The 19884-nt window shown below is 51.9% G+C and overlaps 1 protein-coding gene across 2 annotated transcripts in view; it reads right to left on the minus strand.

Moving 5' to 3' along the window:
* Positions 1-19884, minus strand: part of cacna2d2a (calcium channel, voltage-dependent, alpha 2/delta subunit 2a) — a 1119650-nt gene that overhangs the window by 266763 nt on the left and 833003 nt on the right. For both annotated transcript variants that reach the window (XM_067999049.1, XM_067999048.1), the window contains exon 12: positions 1277-1355. In XM_067999049.1, coding sequence (XP_067855150.1) covers positions 1277-1355 — 79 coding nt within the window. The remainder of the gene's footprint in view (positions 1-1276; positions 1356-19884) is intronic.

A 19884-nucleotide genomic window follows, 5' to 3' on the forward strand; every position in this document is an offset into this window, starting at 1 on the left:
GTGACTGTGATAACACACCCTGTCTGTGACTGTGATAACACACTGTGTCTGTGACTGTGATAACACACCGTGTCTGTGATTGTGATAACACACCGTGTCTGTGACTGTGATAACACACTGTGTCTGTGATTGTGATAACACACTGTGTCTGTGATTGTGATAACACACCGTGTCTGTGATTGTGATAACACACCGTGTCTGTGATTGTGATAACACACCCTGTCTGTGATTGTGATAACACACCATGTCTGTGACTGTGATAACACACCCTGTCTGTGACTGTGATAACACACTGTGTCTGTGACTGTGATAACACACCGTGTCTGTGATTGTGATAACACACCGTGTCTGTGACTGTGATAACACACTGTGTCTGTGATTGTGATAACACACCCTGTCTGTGATTGTGATAACACACCGTGTCTGTGATTGTGATAACACACCCTGTCTGTGATTGTGATAACACACCGTGTCTGTGATTGTGATAACACACCCTGTCTGTGATTGTGATAACACACCGTGTCTGTGATTGTGATAACACACCCTGTCTGTGATTGTGATAACACACCCTGTCTGTGACTGTGATAACACACCGTGTCTGTGATTGTGATAACACACCGTGTCTGTGATTGTGATAACACACCGTGTCTGTGACTGTGATAACACACCGTGACTGTGATTGTGATAACACACTGTGTCTGTGACTGTGATAACACACCGTGACTGTGATTGTGATAACACACCGTGTCTGTGACTGTGATAACACACCGTGTCTGTGATTGTGATAACACACCCTGTCTGTGACTGTGATAACACACCGTGTCTGTGACTGTGATAACACACCGTGTCTGTGATTGTGATAACACACCGTGTCTGTGATTGTGATAACACACCCTGTCTGTGATTGTGATAACACACCGTGTCTGTGATTGTGATAACACACCCTGTCTGTGATTGTGATAACACACCGTGTCTGTGATTGTGATAACACACTGTGTCTGTGATTGTGATAACACACCCTGTCTGTGACTGTGATAACACACCGTGTCTGTGACTGTGATAACACACCGTGTCTGTGATTGTGATAACACACCGTGTCTGTGATTGTGATAACACACCCTGTCTGTGATTGTGATAACACACCGTGTCTGTGACTGTGATAACACACCGTGTCTGTGATTGTGATAACACACCGTGTCTGTGACTGTGATAACACACTGTGTCTGTGACTGTGATAACACACCCTGTCTGTGATCGTGCTCACATTACTCCGTACCTTTATTTGCGCAGGCCATCCACTGCAGAGGCGTGACATCATAGTTGTGTTGTCCCACTGAGAAGGTGAAGACTCGGACCTGTGACCAGAGAGAGAGAAAATGAGCAGAAGGTACATTTTCGATTCTGCCCTTCCTTCTGCTTCAGACACACCCGATCACCTCAATTTATTTTATTGTATTATGCTTCCTGCCCATGTTAATATCACTTCATCCATTTACCCATCACCGTTCTCCCTCTGAACCGCTTCACAGATCGTCCTACTTCCTCCCTTGTATTAATGTGTGTATTTTCCCTCCTCCTTCCCTTTGTTCTGTCCCTTTTTAAATGATGTCCATCTGTAATTACTTCCAGTTCTGATGAAGGGGCCACACCTGAAGCCTGAACCCCGGTGTTCTCTCCACAGATGCTGCCTGACCTGCTGAGAGTTTCCTGATTTTGTTTCAAATGTTGCCGTTATTTGATTTCTGCCACCACTAACAGGCTGCTCATATGATGGTGCTTTATGGGATGTCGGTCGTGATGGTGGATACTGCACCGGGCAACAGTCACCGCACTTACAACAGATTGAAATTACAGTGCCCGAGCAGGAGAATCCCCGTGAAAACTCACCTGAGGCCCACTCTCGGCCCTCTCAGGTGGGCTTTAAACATCCCCTGGCACTATTCAAAGAAAAGCAGCAGAGTTCTCCCCGCTTTACTGATCAATATCACGAACAACGGAATACCTGCTCATTTATTTCATTGCTGCTGTGGGATCTTGCTGTGCACAACTTGGCTGCTGTGTTTCCTACATTACAACAGACACTACACTTCAAAAGTGTTTAATTTGGCTGTGACACACTTTTTTACATCCTGAGGTCATGAAAGACTCCACATAAATATTAAAGAACTTTCTTTTGTTTCTTCATTGTTCTTTTATTTGATGGAAGTGAATGGGAAGGGGTTTGGTCCATTGGAATTCTATACAAAACTGCCATCATCACAGTTTCAGCTACATCAGCCCTCATGCAACCTCTTTAAATGAGTTCAAGTCTAGGACGATGTTGGTTTTACAATCATGTTTCACTCAGGGCTTATTTCAGTTCTGTGGAAATGTTCCAGCTTTGAGAATAAATGGAAACTTGGTCCTGAATGGGAATCTCTGCTGTGCAGTCCCACAATTCACTTTAATTCCATCTTAACATGTAACATTCTTGGCTCACCAGTGGGTCCATGTCACATAATGAGTGCCATGGCGCGAGAGGAGCTGGAGACCTGCAGGCTGTACGGAATCCCAGCCTCACAAGTGGACTTATTTTCTATACTCACCACCTTGGTAAATTGCCAGTTACACTTGTTCCGTGTTTGAATGTGCATCATGTAAATTTTCCCGTGTTTACTCAGTTCAGAGCACTTCCCACACAGAGCACTTCCCACACAGAGCACTTCCCACACAGAGCACATCCCACACAGAGCATTTAATACACAGAGCACATCCCACACAGAGCACATCCCACACAGAGCATTTAATACACAGAGCACTTCCCACACAGAGCACATCCCACACAGAGCACATCCCACACAGAGCATTTAATACACAGAGCACTTCCCACACAGAGCACATCCCACACAGAGCACATCCCACACAGAGCACTTCACACACAGAGCACTTCCCACACAGAGCACTTCCCACAGAGCACTTCCCACACAGAGCACTTCCCACACAGAGCATTTAATACACAGAGCACTTCCCACACAGAGCACATCCCACACAGAGCACATCCCACACAGAGCATTTAATACACAGAGCACTTCCCACACAGAGCACTTCCCATACAGAGCACTTCCCACACAGTGCACACAGAGCACACAGAGCACTTCCCACACAGAACACTTCCCACACAGAGCATTTAATACAGAGCACTTCCCACACAGAGCACTTCCCACACAGAGCATTTAATACAGAGCACTTCCCACACAGAGCACTTCCCACACAGAGCATTTAATACAGAGCACTTCCCACACAGAGCACTTCCCACACAGAGCACTTCCCACACAGAGCATTTAATACAGAGCACTTCCCACACAGAACACTTCCCACACAGAGCATTTAATACAGAGCACTTCCCACACAGAGCACTTCCCACACAGAGCATTTAATACAGAGCACTTCCCACACAGAGCACTTCCCACACAGAGCATTTAATACACAGAGCACTTCCCAAACAGAGCACTTCCCAAACAGTGCACGATCCACACAGAGCACTTCCCACACAGAGCACTTCCCACACAGAGCACTTCACACAGAGCACTTCCCACACAGAGCACTTCCCACACAGAGCACTTCCCACACAGAGCACTTCCCACACAGAGCATTTAATACAGAGCACTTCCCACACAGAGCACATCCCACACAGAGCGTTTAATACACAGAGCACTTCCCACACAGAGCATTTAATACACAGAGCACTTCCTACACAGAGCACTTCCCATACAGAGCACTTCACACACAGAGCACTTCCCACACAGAGCACACAGAGCACAGAGCACACAGAGCACTTCCCACACAGAGCACTTCCCATACAGAGCACTTCCCACACAGTGCACTTCAAACGCAGTGCACACAGAGCACAGAGCACACAGAGCACTTCCCAAAAAGTGCACTTCCCACACAGAGCACTTCCCACACAGAGCACTTCCCACACAGAGCACATCACACAGAGCACTTCACACAGAGCACTTCACACACAGAGCATTTAATACAGAGCACTTCCCACACAGAGCACTTCACACACAGATCACTTCCCACACAGAGCACTTCCCACACAGAGCACAGAGCACAGAGAGCACTTCAAACACAGAGCACATCCCACACAGTGCACTTCCCACACAGAGCACTTCCCACACAGAGCATTTAATACAGAGCACTTCCCACACAGAGCACTTCCCACACAGAGCACTTCCCACACAGAGCATTTAATACAGAGCACTTCCCTCACAGAGCACTTCTCACACAGAGCATTTAATACAGAGCACTTCACACACAGAGCACTTCACACACAGAGCACTTCCCACACAGAGTACTTCCCACACAGAGCATTTAATACAGAGCACTTCCCACACAGAGCACTTCACACACAGTGCACTTCCCACACAGAGCACTTCCCACACAGAGCACTTCCTACACAGAGCACTTCCCACACAGAGCACTTCACACAGAGCATTTAATACACAGAGCACTTCCCACACAGAGCACTTCCCACACAGAGCACTTCCCACACAGAGCACTTCCCACACAGAGCATTTAATACAGTGCAATTCCCACACAGAGCACTTCACACAGAGCACTTCCCACACAGAGCACATCCCACACAGAGCGTTTTATACAGAGCACATCCCACACGGAGCACTTCCCACACAGAGCATTTAATAGAGCACTTCCCACACAGAGCATTTAATACAGAGCACTTCCCACACAGAGCACTTCGCACACAGAGCACTTCCCACACAGAGCATTTAATACAGTGCACTTCCCACACAGAGCACTTCCCACACAGAGCACTTCCCACACAGAGCATTTAATACAGTGCAATTCCCACACAGAGCACTTCACACAGAGCACTTCCCACACAGAGCACATCCCACACAGAGCGTTTTATACAGAGCACATCCCACACAGAGCACTTCCCACACAGAGCATTTAATAGAGCACTTCCCACACAGAGCATTTAATACAGAGCACTTCCCACACAGAGCACTTCGCACACAGAGCACTTCCCACACAGAGCATTTAATACAGTGCACTTCCCACACAGAGCACTTCACACAGAGCACTTCCCACACAGAGCACATCCCACACAGAGCGTTTAATACACAGAGCACTTCACACACAGAGCACTTCCCATACAGAGCACTTCACACACAGAGCACTTCACACACAGAGCACTTCCCACACAGAGCACTTCCCATACAGAGCACTTCCCACACAGAGCACAGAGAGCACTTCCCTCACAGAGCACTTCACACACAGTGAACTTCCCACACAGAGCACTTCCCGCACGGAGCACTTCCCACACAGAGCACTTCCCACACAGAGCATTTAATACAGAGCACTTCCCACACAGAGCACTTCCCACACAGAGCACTTCCCACACAGAGCACTTCCCACACAGAGCATTTAATACAGAGCACTTCCCACACAGAGCACTTCCCACACAGAGCACTTCCCACACAGAGCATTTAATACAGAGCACTTCCCACACAGAGCACTTCCCACACAGAGCACTTCCCACACAGAGCACTTCCCACACAGAGCACTTCCCACACAGAGCAATTCCCACACAGAGCATTTAATACAGAGCACTTCACACACAGAGCACTTCCCACACAGAGCACTTCCCACACAGTGCACTTCCTACACAGAGCACTTCCCATACAGAGCACTTCCCACACAGAGCACTTCCCACACAGAGCACTTCCCACACAGAGCACTTCCCACACAGAGCACTTCCCATACAGAGCACTTCCCACACAGAGCACAGAGCACAGAGAGCACTTCACACACAGAGCACATCCCACACAGAGCACTTCCCATACAGAGCACTTCCCACACAGAGCACTTCCCACACAGAGCACTTCCCACACAGAGCACTTCCCACACAGAGCACTTCCCATACAGAGCACTTCCCACACAGAGCACAGAGCACAGAGAGCACTTCACACACAGAGCACATCCCACACAGTGCACTTCCCACACAGAGCACTTCCCACACAGAGCATTTAATACAGAGCACTTCCCACACAGAGCACTTCCCACACAGAGCACTTCCCACACAGAGCACTTCCCACACAGAGCATTTAATACAGAGCACTTCCCACACAGAGCACTTCCCACACAGAGCACTTCCCACACAGAGCACACAGAGCACAGAGCACACAGTGCACTTCCCACACAGAGCACTTCCCACACAGAGCACTTCCCACACAGAGCACTTCCCACACAGAGCATTTAATACAGAGCACTTCACACACAGAGCACTTCACACACAGAGCACTTCACACACAGAGCAATTCCCACACAGAGCATTTAATACAGAGCACTTCACACACAGAGCACTTCCCACACAAAGCACTTCCCACACAGAGCACTTCCCACACAGAGCACTTCCCACACAGAGCACTTCCCACACAGAGCACTTCCCACACAGAGCACTTCGCACACTGAGCACTTCCCACACAAAGCACTTCCCACACAGAGCACTTCCCACACAGAGCACTTCCCACACAGAGCACACAGAGCACAGAGCACACAGAGCACTTCGCACACAGAGCACTTCACACACAGAGCACTTCCCACACAGAGCACTTCCCACACAGAACACTTCCCACACAGAGCACACAGAGCACAGAGCACACAGAGCACTTTGCACACAGAGCACTTCACACACAGAGCACTTCACACACAGAGCACAGAGCACACAGAGCACTTCACACACAGAGCACTTCCCACACAGAGCACTTCCCACTCAGAGCACTTCACACACAGTGCACTTCCCACACAGAGCACAGAGCACACAGAGCACAGAGCACTTCCCACACAGAGCACTTCACACACAGAGCACACAGAGCACAGAGCACTTCCCACACAGAGCACTTCACACACAGAGCACACAGAGCACAGAGCACTTCCCACACAGAGCACTTCACACACAGAGCACACAGAGCACAGAGCACTTCCCACACAGAGCACTTCCCACACAGAGCACTTCCCACACAGAGCACACAGAGCACAGAGCACACAGAGCACTTCCCACACAGAGCACTTCCCACTCAGAGCACTTCACACACAGTGCACTTCCCACACAGAGCACAGAGCACACAGAGCACAGAGCACTTCCCACACAGAGCACTTCCCACACAGTGCACTTCCCACACAGAGCACACAGAGCACTTCCCACACAGAGCACTTCACACACAGAGCACTTCCCACACAGAGCACTTCCCACAAAGAGCACTTCCCACACAGAGCACTTCCCACACAGAGCACAGAGCACACAGAGCACTTCACACACAGAGCACTTCCCACACAGAGCACTTCCCACACAGAGCACTTCACACACAGAGCACAGAGCACACAGAGCACTTCCCACACAGTGCACTTCCCACACAGAGCACTTCACACACAGAGCACAGAGCACACAGAGCACTTCACACACAGAGCACTTCCCACACAGAGCACTTCCCACACAGAGCACTTCCCACACAGAGCACTTCACACACAGAGCACAGAGCACACAGAGCACTTCACACACAGAGCACTTCCCACACAGAGCACTTCACACACAGTGCACTTCCCACACAGAGCATACAGAGCACAGAGCACACAGAGCACTTCACACACAGAGCACAGAGCACACAGAGCACTTCACACACAGAGCACTTCACACAGAGCACTTCACACACAGAGCACTTCCCACACAGTGCACTTCCCACACAGAGCACAGAGCACACAGAGCACTTCGCACACAGTGCACTTCCCACACAGAGCACTTCACACAGTGCACTTCCCACACAGAGCACAGAGCACACAGGGCACAGAGCACACAGAGCACAGAGCACTTCGCACACAGAGCACTTCACGCACAGAGCACTTCCCACACAGAGCACTTCTCACACAGAGCACACAGAGCACTTCACACACAGAGCACTTCACACAGTGCACTTCCCACACAGAGCACACAGAGCACAGAGCACACAGAGCACAAAGCACAGAGAGCACTTCGCACACAGAGCACTTCCCACACAGAGCACTTCGCACACAGAGCACTTCCCACACAGAGCACACAGTGCACTTCCCACACAGAGCACTTCCCACACAGAGCACTTCCCACACAGAGCATTTAATACAGAGCACTTCGCACACAGAGCACTTCACACACAGAGCACTTCACACACAGAGCACTTCACACACAGTGCACTTCCCACACAGAGCACACAGAGCACAGAGCACACAGAGCACTTCACACACAGAGCACTTCCCACACAGTGCACTTCCCACACAGAGCACACAGAGCACTTCGCACACAGAGCACTTCACACACAGAGCACAGAGCACTTCACACACAGAGCACTTCCCACACAGAGCACTTCACACACAGAGCACACAGAGAACTTCCCACACAGTGCACTTCCCACACAGAGCACACAGAGCACAGAGCACACAGAGCACTTCACACACAGAGCACTTCCCACACAGTGCACTTCCCACACAGAGCACACAGAGCACTTCACACACAGAGCACACAGAGCACTTCCCACACAGTGCACTTCCCACACAGAGCACACAGAGCACAGAGCACACAGAGCACTTCACACACAGAGCACTTCCCACACAGAGCACTTCACACACAGAGCACACAGAGCACTTCGCACACAGAGCACTTCACACACAGAGCACAGAGCACTTCACACACAGAGCACTTCCCACACAGAGCACTTCACACACAGAGCACACAGAGCACTTCCCACACAGTGCACTTCCCACACAGAGCACACAGAGCACAGAGCACACAGAGCACTTCACACACAGAGCACTTCCCACACAGAGCACTTCACACACAGAGCACTTCACACACAGAGCACTTCACACACAGAGCACTTCACACACAGAGCACTTCCCACACAGAGCACACAGAGCACTTCACACACAGAGCACTTCCCACACAGTGCACTTCCCACACAGAGCACACAGAGCACAGAGCACACAGAGCACAGAGCACACAGAGCACTTCCCACACAGTGCACTTCCCACACAGAGCACACAGAGCACAGAGCACACAGAGCACTTAACACACAGAGCACTTCACACACAGAGCACTTCCCACACAGAGCACTTCCCACACAGAGCACACAGAGCACAGAGCACACAGAGCACTTCACACACAGAGCACTTCCCACACAGTGCACTTCCCACACAGAGCACACAGAGCACTTCCCACACAGAGCACTTCCCACACAGTGCACTTCCCACACAGAGCACTTCCCAAACAGAGCACTTCCCACACAGTGCACTTCCCACACAAAGCACACAGAGCACAGAGCACACAGAGCACAGAGCACACAGAGCACTTCCCACACAGTGCACTTCCCACACAGAGCACTTCCCAAACAGAGCACTTGCCACACAGAGCACTTCCCACACAGTGCACTTCCCACACAGAGCACTTCCCAAACAGAGCACTTCCCACACAGAGCACTTCCCACACAGTGCACTTCCCACACAGAGCACTTCCCAAACAGAGCACTTCCCACACAGAGCACACGGAGCACAGAGCACACAGAGCACTTCACACACAGAGCACTTCACACACAGTGCACTTCCCACACAGAGCACACAGAGCACTTCCCACACAGAGCACTTCCCACACAGAGCGCACAGAGCACAGAGCACACAGAGCACTTCCCACACAGAGCACTTCCCACACAGAGCACACAGAGCACTTCACACACAGAGCACAGAGCACTTCCCACACAGTGCACTTCCCACACAGAGCACTTCCCACACAGAGCACACAGAGCACTTCACACACAGAGCACACAGAGCACAGAGCACTTCCCACACAGTGCACTTCCCACACAGAGCACTTCCCACACAGAGCACACGGAGCACAGAGCACACAGAGCACTTCACACACAGAGCACTTCACACACAGTGCACTTCCCACACAGAGCACACAGAGCACTTCCCACACAGAGCACTTCCCACACAGAGCGCACAGAGCACAGAGCACACAGAGCACTTCCCACACAGAGCACTTCCCACACAGAGCACACAGAGCACTTCACACACAGAGCACACAGAGCACAGAGCACTTCCCACACAGTGCACTTCCCACACAGTGCACTTCCCACACAGAGCACTTCGCACACAGAGCACACAGAGCACTTCCCACACAGAGCACTTCCCACACAGAGCACTTCCCACACAGAGCACTTCCCACACAGAGCACTTCACACACAGAGCACTTCCCACACAGAGAACACAGAGCACAGAGCACACAGAGCACTTCGCACACAGAGCACTTCACACACAGAGCACTTCACACACAGAGCACTTCCCACACAGAGCAGTGTCTGGCACACCAGGCAAACAGATGTAGATCCACCTGTAAAGTTACAACATTGTTTATATTTACGTTATACTGTCCTGGGAATGTTTGATGCTGGCACTGGGTGCCCATAACATCGCTCGCCTTGACGAGCAGTTTTCACACACAAAAAAGGTCAACTTCAGCATTCAACCTACAGAGTCTAAAGGCAGGGGCAGCTGCACTGAGGTTAGTGTTTCGGTTGTTCGATTAACAATTCAGAAATACAGGCTTATAATTGAACCATTTGTAAAGTTCCAGTATTGTTTATATTTATGTTATTCTGTCCGAGGCTTCACTTTGACAGGATAGGGCAGCAAATGCATATTCTGATTGTTCAGTTGCATTGAGCACTGGCTAAAGTGTTCATATCAGCTCACCATGCATCAGTCCATCGCTAGAGCATTGAAAACTCTGCACAATACGAGAATGATTCTAGGGTGAGGGACTTTAGTTACCTGGAGAAGCTGGGGTTGTTCTCCTTGGAACAGAGAAGGTTGAGGGGAGATTTGATCGAGGTATTCAAAATCATGAAGGGTCTAGACAGAGTGGATAGAGAGAAACTGTTCCCATTGGTGGAAGGGTCAAGGACCAGAGGACATAGATTTAAGGTGATTGGCAAAAGAACCAAAGGCGACATGAGGAAAAACTTTTTTACACAGCGAGTGGTTAGGATCTGGAATGCACTGCCCGAGGGGGTGGTGGAGGCAGATTCAATCATGGCCTTCAAAAGGGAACTGGATAAGTACTTGAAAGGAAAAAATTTGCTGGGCTGCGGGGATAGGGCGGGGGAGTGGGACTAGCTGGATTGCTCTTGCAGAGAGCTGGCACGGACTCGATGGGCCAAATGGCCTCCTTCTGTGCTGTAACCTTTCTCTAATTTTATGATACTGGCCACTGAACTGTTTGAGGCAGCAGGCACCCATCGTGGACCAGCCAGCAGAGGACACTCACACAGCCTGTGGGATTAGAGAGACCCCACATGGGCCAGGCAGGGGGCACTCACTCACAGTCTGTGGGATTAGAGAGACCCCACATGGGCCAGGCAGGGGGCACTCACTCACAGTCTGTGGGATTACAGAGACCCCACATGGGCCAGGCAGGGGGCACTCACTCACAGTCTGTGGGATTACAGAGACCCCACATGGGCCAGGCAGGGGGCACTCACTCACAGTCTGTGGGATTAGAGAGACCCCACATGGGCCAGGCAGGGGGCACTCACTCACAGTCTGTGGGATTACAGAGACCCCACATGGGCCAGGCAGGGGGCACTCACTCACAGTCTGTGGGATTAGAGAGACCCCACATGGGCCAGGCAGGGGGCACTCACTCACAGTCTGTGGGATTAGAGAGACCCCACATGGGCCAGGCAGGGGGCACTCACTCACAGTCTGTGGGATTAGAGAGACCCCACATGGGCCAGGCAGCAGGGGGCATCTTGGACTTCTGATTTTCTGCTTTTACCTTTTCCCCAAATTCAAGTCAAAATCAGGTGAAATTAGATGTATGCAAATACAGGCTTATACAGGTCAAAAATAAATCAGAATGTTTGTAATCAAAGACCAGCAGATTTAATCAGAGAAAATTAGGTTTAAATCGGAGAAAACTTGGTTTAATTACAGAATGGCAGTTGGGAATTTACACTAACACACAATCCACACCAACATTGACATCGGTTCCTGTGCCAATTTTGCCGATGGGAACTTGCGCCAAAATTTGCTGCAGAGTTCATTTTAAAACCGGCATAAAACAAGTGCAAATACAGCACCACCAACAGGGAAAATATATCTGGCTGTTGTGATCTGCCACCGCACCTCATTCTCAGGGCCTTTTATCAATGGTGCTAGCCGTGCCTCAGTGGTAGCACGATCGCTTCTGGGTTGTGGGGTTCAAACCCCACTCCAGAGACTTGAGCCCCAGTCATGGCTGACACCTCAGTGCAGTACTGAGACATTAAACTGAGACAGAGTCTCAGGACGTGAAAGATCCCATGGCTCCATCAGCCTGTGGCACTGAAGGGACCAATTCCAGAGTCAGCCAGCAGAGGGATTCACAGACAGCTTTAGGTTCGCTCTGCCTTTTGAACAATTCAAAGCAATCTTTGCACTTCAACCGAGGTGAGAATCTGCAGGGGGAAGGTGGTGGTTTAATCAGGGCCCCCGCGGGCAGGATTGCCCCGAGAGGAAGAAAGATGTACTGATTGTGTCTCACAATACAGTGTCTCCTTTGTCTGGCAATTTTTGGGAGAAGCATTTTGTTTTTGGAACTTGTACCAGTAATGAGCTTTGTCTTATTTAAGCTTTATGAGGGTATTAATCCCAATACAATGACCTGAACTAGGTTAGTGCAGTATAGAATGCAACAGAGCCTGACAACAGCCAGCACTGAAAGACAGACGGAAACAGATGAGGAAAATCTGCTTTCCTTTTCCAGGAAGTATACCTGGTCCGAACACCGTCTGTCTCACTCTGGTCTGAACACCGTCTGTCTCACTCTGGTCTGAACACCGTCTGTCTCACTCTGGTCTGAACACCGTCTGTCTCACTCTGGTCCGAACACCGTCTGTCTCACTCTGGTCTGAACACCGTCTGTCTCGCTCTGGTCTGAACACCGTCTGTCTCACTCTGGTCTGAACACCGCCTGTCTCACTCTGGTCTGAACACCGCCTGTCTCACTCTGGTCTGAACACCGTCTGTCTCACTCTGGTCTGAACACCGTCTGTCTCGCTCTGGTCTGAACATTGTCTGTCTCGCTCTGGTCTGAACACCGTCTGTCTCACTCTGGTCTGAACACCGCCTGTCTCACTCTGGTCTGAACACCGCCTGTCTCACTCTGGTCTGAACACCGTCTGTCTCACTCTGGTCTGAACACCGTCTGTCTCGCTCTGGTCTGAACACCGTCTGTCTCGCTCTGGTCCGAGCACCGTTTGTCGTGCTCTGGTCTGAACATTGTCTGTCTCACTCTGGTCCGAACACCGTCTGTCTCGCTCTGGTCTAAGCATCGTCTGTCTCGCTCTGGTCTGAACACTGTCTGTCTCGCTCTGGTCTGAACACCGTCTGTCGCGCTCTGGTCTGAGCATCGTCTGTCTCATTCTGGTCTGAACGCCGTCTGTCTCACTCTGGTCTAAACACTGTCCCTCTCAACAGGGAATTGGTGTGTGCTAGAAGGGAGGGAAGGAAAAGCGGCCCAACCATGGCTAACAAAAGAAATTAAGGATAGTATTAGATCCAAAGAGGAGTTATATAAAGTTGCCAGAAAAAGTAGCAAGCCTGAGGATTGGGAGCAGTTTAGAATTCAGCAAAAAAGGACAAAGAGATTGATTAAGGGGGGAAAAATAGAGTATGAGAGTAAACTTGCAGGGAACATAAAAGTGGACTGTAAAAGCTTCTACAAGTATGTAAACAGAAAAAGATTAGTGAAGACAAATGTAGGTCCCTTACAGTCAGAAACGGGAGAATTTATAATGGGGAACAGGGAAATGGCAGAACAATTAAACAAATACTTTGGTTCTGTCTTCACGGAAGAGGACACAAGTAACTTCCCAGAAATGCTAGGGAACCAAGGGACTAGTGAGAAGGAGGAATTAAAGGAAATTAGTGTTAGTAAAAAAATAGTGCTGGAGAAATTAATGGGACTGAAAGCCGATAAATCCCCAGGGCCTGATAATCTACATCCCAGAATACTAAAAGAGGTAGCCATGGAAATAGTGGATGCATTAGTTGTCATCTTCCAAAATGCTATAGATTATGGAACAGTTCCTGCAGATTGGAGGGTGGCAAATGTAACCCCACTATTTAAAAAAGGAGGGAGAGAAAACAGGGAACTACAGACCGGTTAGCCTAACATCAGTAGTAGGGAAAATGCTAGAGTTTATTATAAAGGATGTGATAACAGGACACTTAGAAAATATCAATGGAATTAGACAAAGTCAACATGGATTTATGAAAGGGAAATCATGTTTGACAAACCTACTGGAGCTTTTTGAGGATGTAACTGGTAGAATAGTTAAGGGAGAACCAGTGGATGTGGTTTATTTAGATTTTCAGAAGGCCTTTGATAAAGTCCCACATAAGAGGTTAGTGTGCAAAATTAAAGCACATGGGATTGGTGGGAATATACTGGCACGGATTGAAAATTGGTTAACAGACAGGAAACAGAGAGTAGGAATAAATGGGTCTTTTTCGGGGTGGCAGGCAGTGACTAGTGGGGTACCACAGGGATCAGTGCTTGGGCCCCAGCTATTCACAATATATATCAATGATTTGGATGAGGGAACGAAATGTAACATTTCCAAGTTTGCTAACGACACAAAACTAGGTGGGATCGTGAGTTGTGAGGAGGATGCAAAGAGGCTTCAAGGCGATTTGGACAAGTTGAGTGAGTGGGCAAATACATGGCAGATGCTGTATAATGTGGATAAAAACAGAAAGGCAGAGTATTATTTAAATGGTGATAGATTGGGAAATGTTGATGTACAAAGGGACCTGGGTGTCCTTGTACACCAGTCACTGAAAGTAAACATGCAGCTGCAGCAAGCAGTTAGGAAGGCAAATGGTACGTTGGCCTTCATTGCAAGAGGATTTGAGTACAGGAGCAAGGATGTCTTACTGCAGTTATACAGGGCCTTGGTGAGACCACACCTGGAGTATTGTGCGCAGTTTTGGTCTCCTTACCTAAGAAAGGATATACTTGCCATAGAGGGAGTGCAGCGAAGGTTCACCAGACTGATTCCTGGGATGGCAGGACTGTCGTATGAGGAGAGATTGGGTCGACTAGGCCTGTATTACCTCGAGTTTAGAAGAATGAGAGGGGATCTCATTGAAACATGTAAATTCTGACAGGGCTAGACAGACTGGATGCAGGGAGGATGTTTCCCCTGGCTGGGGGGTCCAGAACGAGGGGTCACAGTCTCAGGATACGGGGTAGGACATTTAGGACTGAGATGAGGAGAAATTTCTTCACTCAGAGGGTGGTGAACCTGTGGAATTCTCTACCCCAGAAGGCTGTGGAGGCCAAGTCACTGAATATATTTAAGAAGGAGCTGGATAGATTTCTAGACACAAAAGGTGTCAAGGGGTATGGGGAGAGAGCGGGAATATGGTATTGAGATAGAGGATCAGCCATGATCATATTTAATGGCTCGAAGGGCCGAATGGCCTACTCCTGCTCCTATTTTCTATGAAGACAGGGCAGCACCATGTGTACCTGTCCCCCAGTGACTCCAACACATTTTCTTTATATCCTATCAGTGTGCAGTCTCTACTCATGAATCAGAAAGGGATATGGTCTAAGAGAACGACTAAGATTGCAAAGCCCCACCAGTTTCCTCCTCTCCTCCAGACGCCAACTCTTGGTACAGTGCCATGGGTGATGGGTACGGTTCCCCGAGTGCCGGGTACAGTTCCCCGAGTGCCGGGTACAGTTCCCCGAGTGCCGGGTTCAGTTCCCCGAGTGCCGGGTACAGTTCCCCGAGTGCCGGGTACAGTTCCCCGAGTGCAGGGTACAGTTCCCCGAGTGCTGGGTACAGTTCCCCGAGAGCCGGGTACAGTTCCCTGAGTGCAGGGTACGGTTCCCCGAGAGCCGGGTACAGTTCCCTGAGTGCAGGGTACAGTTCCCCGAGTGCCGGGTACAGTTCCCCGAGTGCCGGGTACAGTTCCCCGAGAGCCGGGTACAGTTCCCTGAGTGCAGGGTACAGTTCCCCGAGTGCCGGGTACAGTTCCCCGAGTGCCGGGTACAGTTCCCTGAGTGCAGGGTACGGTTCCCCGAGTGCTGGGTACAGTTCCCCGAGAGCCGGGTACAGTTCCCTGAGTGCAGGGTACGGTTCCCCGAGAGCCGGGTACAGTTCCCCGAGTGTTGGGTACAGTTCCCCGAGAGCCGGGTACAGTTCCCCGAGTGCCGGGTACAGTTCCCCGAGTGCCGGGTACAGTTCCCCGAGTGCCGGGTACAGTTCCCCGAGTGTTGGGTACAGTTCCCCGAGTGCCGGGTACAGTTCCCCGAGTGCCGGGTACAGTTCCCCGAGTGTTGGGTACAGTTCCCCGAGTGTTGGGTACAGTTCCCCGAGTGCCGGGTACAGTTCCCCGAGTGCTGGGTACAGTTCCCCGAGTGCTGGGTACAGTTCCCCGAGTGCTGGGTACAGTTCCCCGAGTGCAGGGTACAGTTCCCCGAGTGCCGGTACAGTTCCCCGAGTGCCGGGTACAGTTCCGGGTACAGTTCCCCGAGTGCCGGGTACAGTTCCCCGAGTGCCGGGTACAGTTCCCCGAGTGCCGGTACAGTTCCCCGAGTGCCGGGTACAGTTCCCCGAGTGCCGGTACAGTTCCCCGAGTGCCGGGTACAGTTCCCCGAGTGCCGGGTACAGTGCCATGGGTGATGGGAACAGTTCCCTGAGTGCCGGGTACAGTTCCCCGAGTGCCGGGTACAGTTCCCCGAGTGCTGGGTACAGTTCCCCGAGTGCTGGGTACAGTTCCCCGAGTGTTGGGTACAGTTCCCCGAGTGCCGGGTACAGTTCCCCGAGTGTTGGGTACAGTTCCCCGAGTGCCGGGTACAGTTCCCCGAGTGCCGGGTACAGTTCCCCGAGTGTTGGGTACAGTTCCCCGAGTGCCGGGTACAGTTCCCCGAGTGCTGGGTACAGTTCCCCGAGTGCCGGGTACAGTTCCCTGAGTGTTGGGTACAGTTCCCCGAGTGCCGGGTACAGTTCCCCGAGTGCTGGGTACAGTTCCCCGAGTGCCGGGTACAGTTCCCCGAGTGCCGGGTACAGTTCCCCGAGTGCTGGGTACAGTTCCCCGAGTGCAGGGTACAGTTCCCCGAGTGCCGGGTACAGTTCCCCGAGTGCCGGGTACAGTTCCCCGAGTGCTGGGTACAGTTCCCCGAGTGCAGGGTACAGTTCCCCGAGTGTTGGGTACAGTTCCCCGAGTGTTGGGTACAGTTCCCTGAGTGTTGGGTACAGTTCCCCGAGTGCCGGGTACAGTTCCCCGAGTGCTGGGTACAGTTCCCCGAGTGTTGGGTACAGTTCCCCGAGTGTTGGGTACAGTTCCCCGAGTGCCGGGTACAGTTCCCCGAGTGCCGGGTACAGTTCCCCGAGTGTTGGGTACAGTTCCCCGAGTGTTGGGTACAGTTCCCCGAGTGTTGGGTACAGTTCCCCGAGTGCCGGGTACAGTTCCCCGAGTGCCGGGTACAGTTCCCCGAGTGCCGGGTACAGTTCCCCGAGTGTTGGGTACGGTTCCCCGAGTGCCGGGTACGGTTCCCCGAGTGTTGGGTACGGTTCCCCGAGTGTTGGGTACAGTTCCCCGAGTGTTGGGTACAGTTCCCCGAGTGCTGGGTACAGTTCCCCGAGTGCTGGGTACAGTTCCCCGAGGGCCGGGTACAGTTCCCCGAGTGCTGGGTACAGTTCCCCGAGTGTTGGGTACAGTTCCCCGAGTGCTGGGTACATTTCCCCGAGTGCCGGGTACAGTTCCCCGAGTGCCGGGTACAGTTCCCCGAGTGTTGGGTACAGTTCCCCGAGTGCCGGGTACAGTTCCCCGAGTGCCGGGTACAGTTCCCCGAGTGTTGGGTACAGTTCCCCGAGTGCCGGGTACAGTTCCCCGAGTGCTGGGTACAGTTCCCCGAGTGCCGGGTACAGTTCCCTGAGTGTTGGGTACAGTTCCCCGAGTGCCGGGTACAGTTCCCCGAGTGCTGGGTACAGTTCCCCGAGTGCCGGGTACAGTTCCCCGAGTGCCGGGTACAGTTCCCCGAGTGCTGGGTACAGTTCCCCGAGTGCAGGGTACAGTTCCCCGAGTGCCGGGTACAGTTCCCCGAGTGCCGGGTACAGTTCCCCGAGTGCTGGGTACAGTTCCCCGAGTGCAGGGTACAGTTCCCCGAGTGTTGGGTACAGTTCCCCGAGTGTTGGGTACAGTTCCCTGAGTGTTGGGTACAGTTCCCCGAGTGCCGGGTACAGTTCCCCGAGTGCTGGGTACAGTTCCCCGAGTGTTGGGTACAGTTCCCCGAGTGTTGGGTACAGTTCCCCGAGTGCCGGGTACAGTTCCCCGAGTGCCGGGTACAGTTCCCCGAGTGTTGGGTACAGTTCCCCGAGTGTTGGGTACAGTTCCCCGAGTGTTGGGTACAGTTCCCCGAGTGCCGGGTACAGTTCCCCGAGTGCCGGGTACAGTTCCCCGAGTGCCGGGTACAGTTCCCCGAGTGTTGGGTACGGTTCCCCGAGTGCCGGGTACGGTTCCCCGAGTGTTGGGTACGGTTCCCCGAGTGTTGGGTACAGTTCCCCGAGTGTTGGGTACAGTTCCCCGAGTGCTGGGTACAGTTCCCCGAGTGCTGGGTACAGTTCCCCGAGGGCCGGGTACAGTTCCCCGAGTGCTGGGTACAGTTCCCCGAGTGTTGGGTACAGTTCCCCGAGTGCTGGGTACATTTCCCCGAGTGCCGGGTACAGTTCCCCGAGTGCTGGGTACAGTTCCCCGAGTGTTGGGTACAGTTCCCCGAGTGCAGGGTACAGTTCCCCGAGTGCCGGGTACAGTTCCCCGAGTGCCGGGTACAGTTCCCCGAGTGCCGGGTACAGTTCCCCGAGTGCCGGGTACAGTTCCCCGAGTGTTGGGTACAGTTCCCCGAGTGTTGGGTACAGTTCCCCGAGTGCTGGGTACAGTTCCCCGAGTGCTGGGTACAGTTCCCCGAGTGCCGGGTACAGTTCCCCGAGTGCTGGGTACAGTTCCCCGAGTGTTGGGTACAGTTCCCCGAGTGCTGGGTACATTTCCCCGAGTGCCGGGTACAGTTCCCCGAGTGTTGGGTACGGTTCCCCGAGTGTTGGGTACAGTTCCCCGAGTGTTGGGTACAGTTCCCCGAGTGCCGGGTACAGTTCCCCGAGTGCCGGGTACAGTTCCCCGAGTGCCGGGTACATTTCCCCGAGTGCCGGGTACAGTTCCCCGAGTGTTGGGTACAGTTCCCCGAGTGCTGGGTACAGTTCCCCGAGTGCTGGGTACAGTTCCCCGAGTGTTGGGTACAGTTCCCCGAGTGCTGGGTACAGTTCCCCGAGTGCCGGGTCCAGTTCCCCGAGTGCTGGTCAACCTCCAGTACCCTGTCCATGTGGTTCATTCTTTAGGTGTGAGCCTAGACACTGAGTGTTGACAAGTTATTCGAACACTGAGCGGGACACAGCTGAACTTGATCCTACCCCCAGACACACACACTACAGCATGGCCACTGTAGTCATCAAGAATCCTGAATGATTTTCTCCTCCATAATCTAGGGTTATGTGAGAGAAAGAAAGACAGGGAGAAAAATGAGTGCATGAGACGGGGAAGAGGTAGTGGGTGGCAAAGTGTGAGAGAAAGTGACAGTGAGAGGGGAGAGAAAGGGAGTGAGGCAGAGGGACAGCGAGTGAGAGAGCACGAGGGGGAGAATAAGTAAGTCATTGGGAGTTAGAGAGTGCACTAGAGACGGTGAGAGTGTAAGAAGTGTGAGAGCATGCGCAAGAGGGCAAAGGTGTGAGAGTGTGAGTCATTTCA

This window comes from Heptranchias perlo, chromosome 17 (assembly GCF_035084215.1).
Source record: "Heptranchias perlo isolate sHepPer1 chromosome 17, sHepPer1.hap1, whole genome shotgun sequence".
Lineage (NCBI taxonomy): Eukaryota > Metazoa > Chordata > Chondrichthyes > Hexanchiformes > Hexanchidae > Heptranchias > Heptranchias perlo.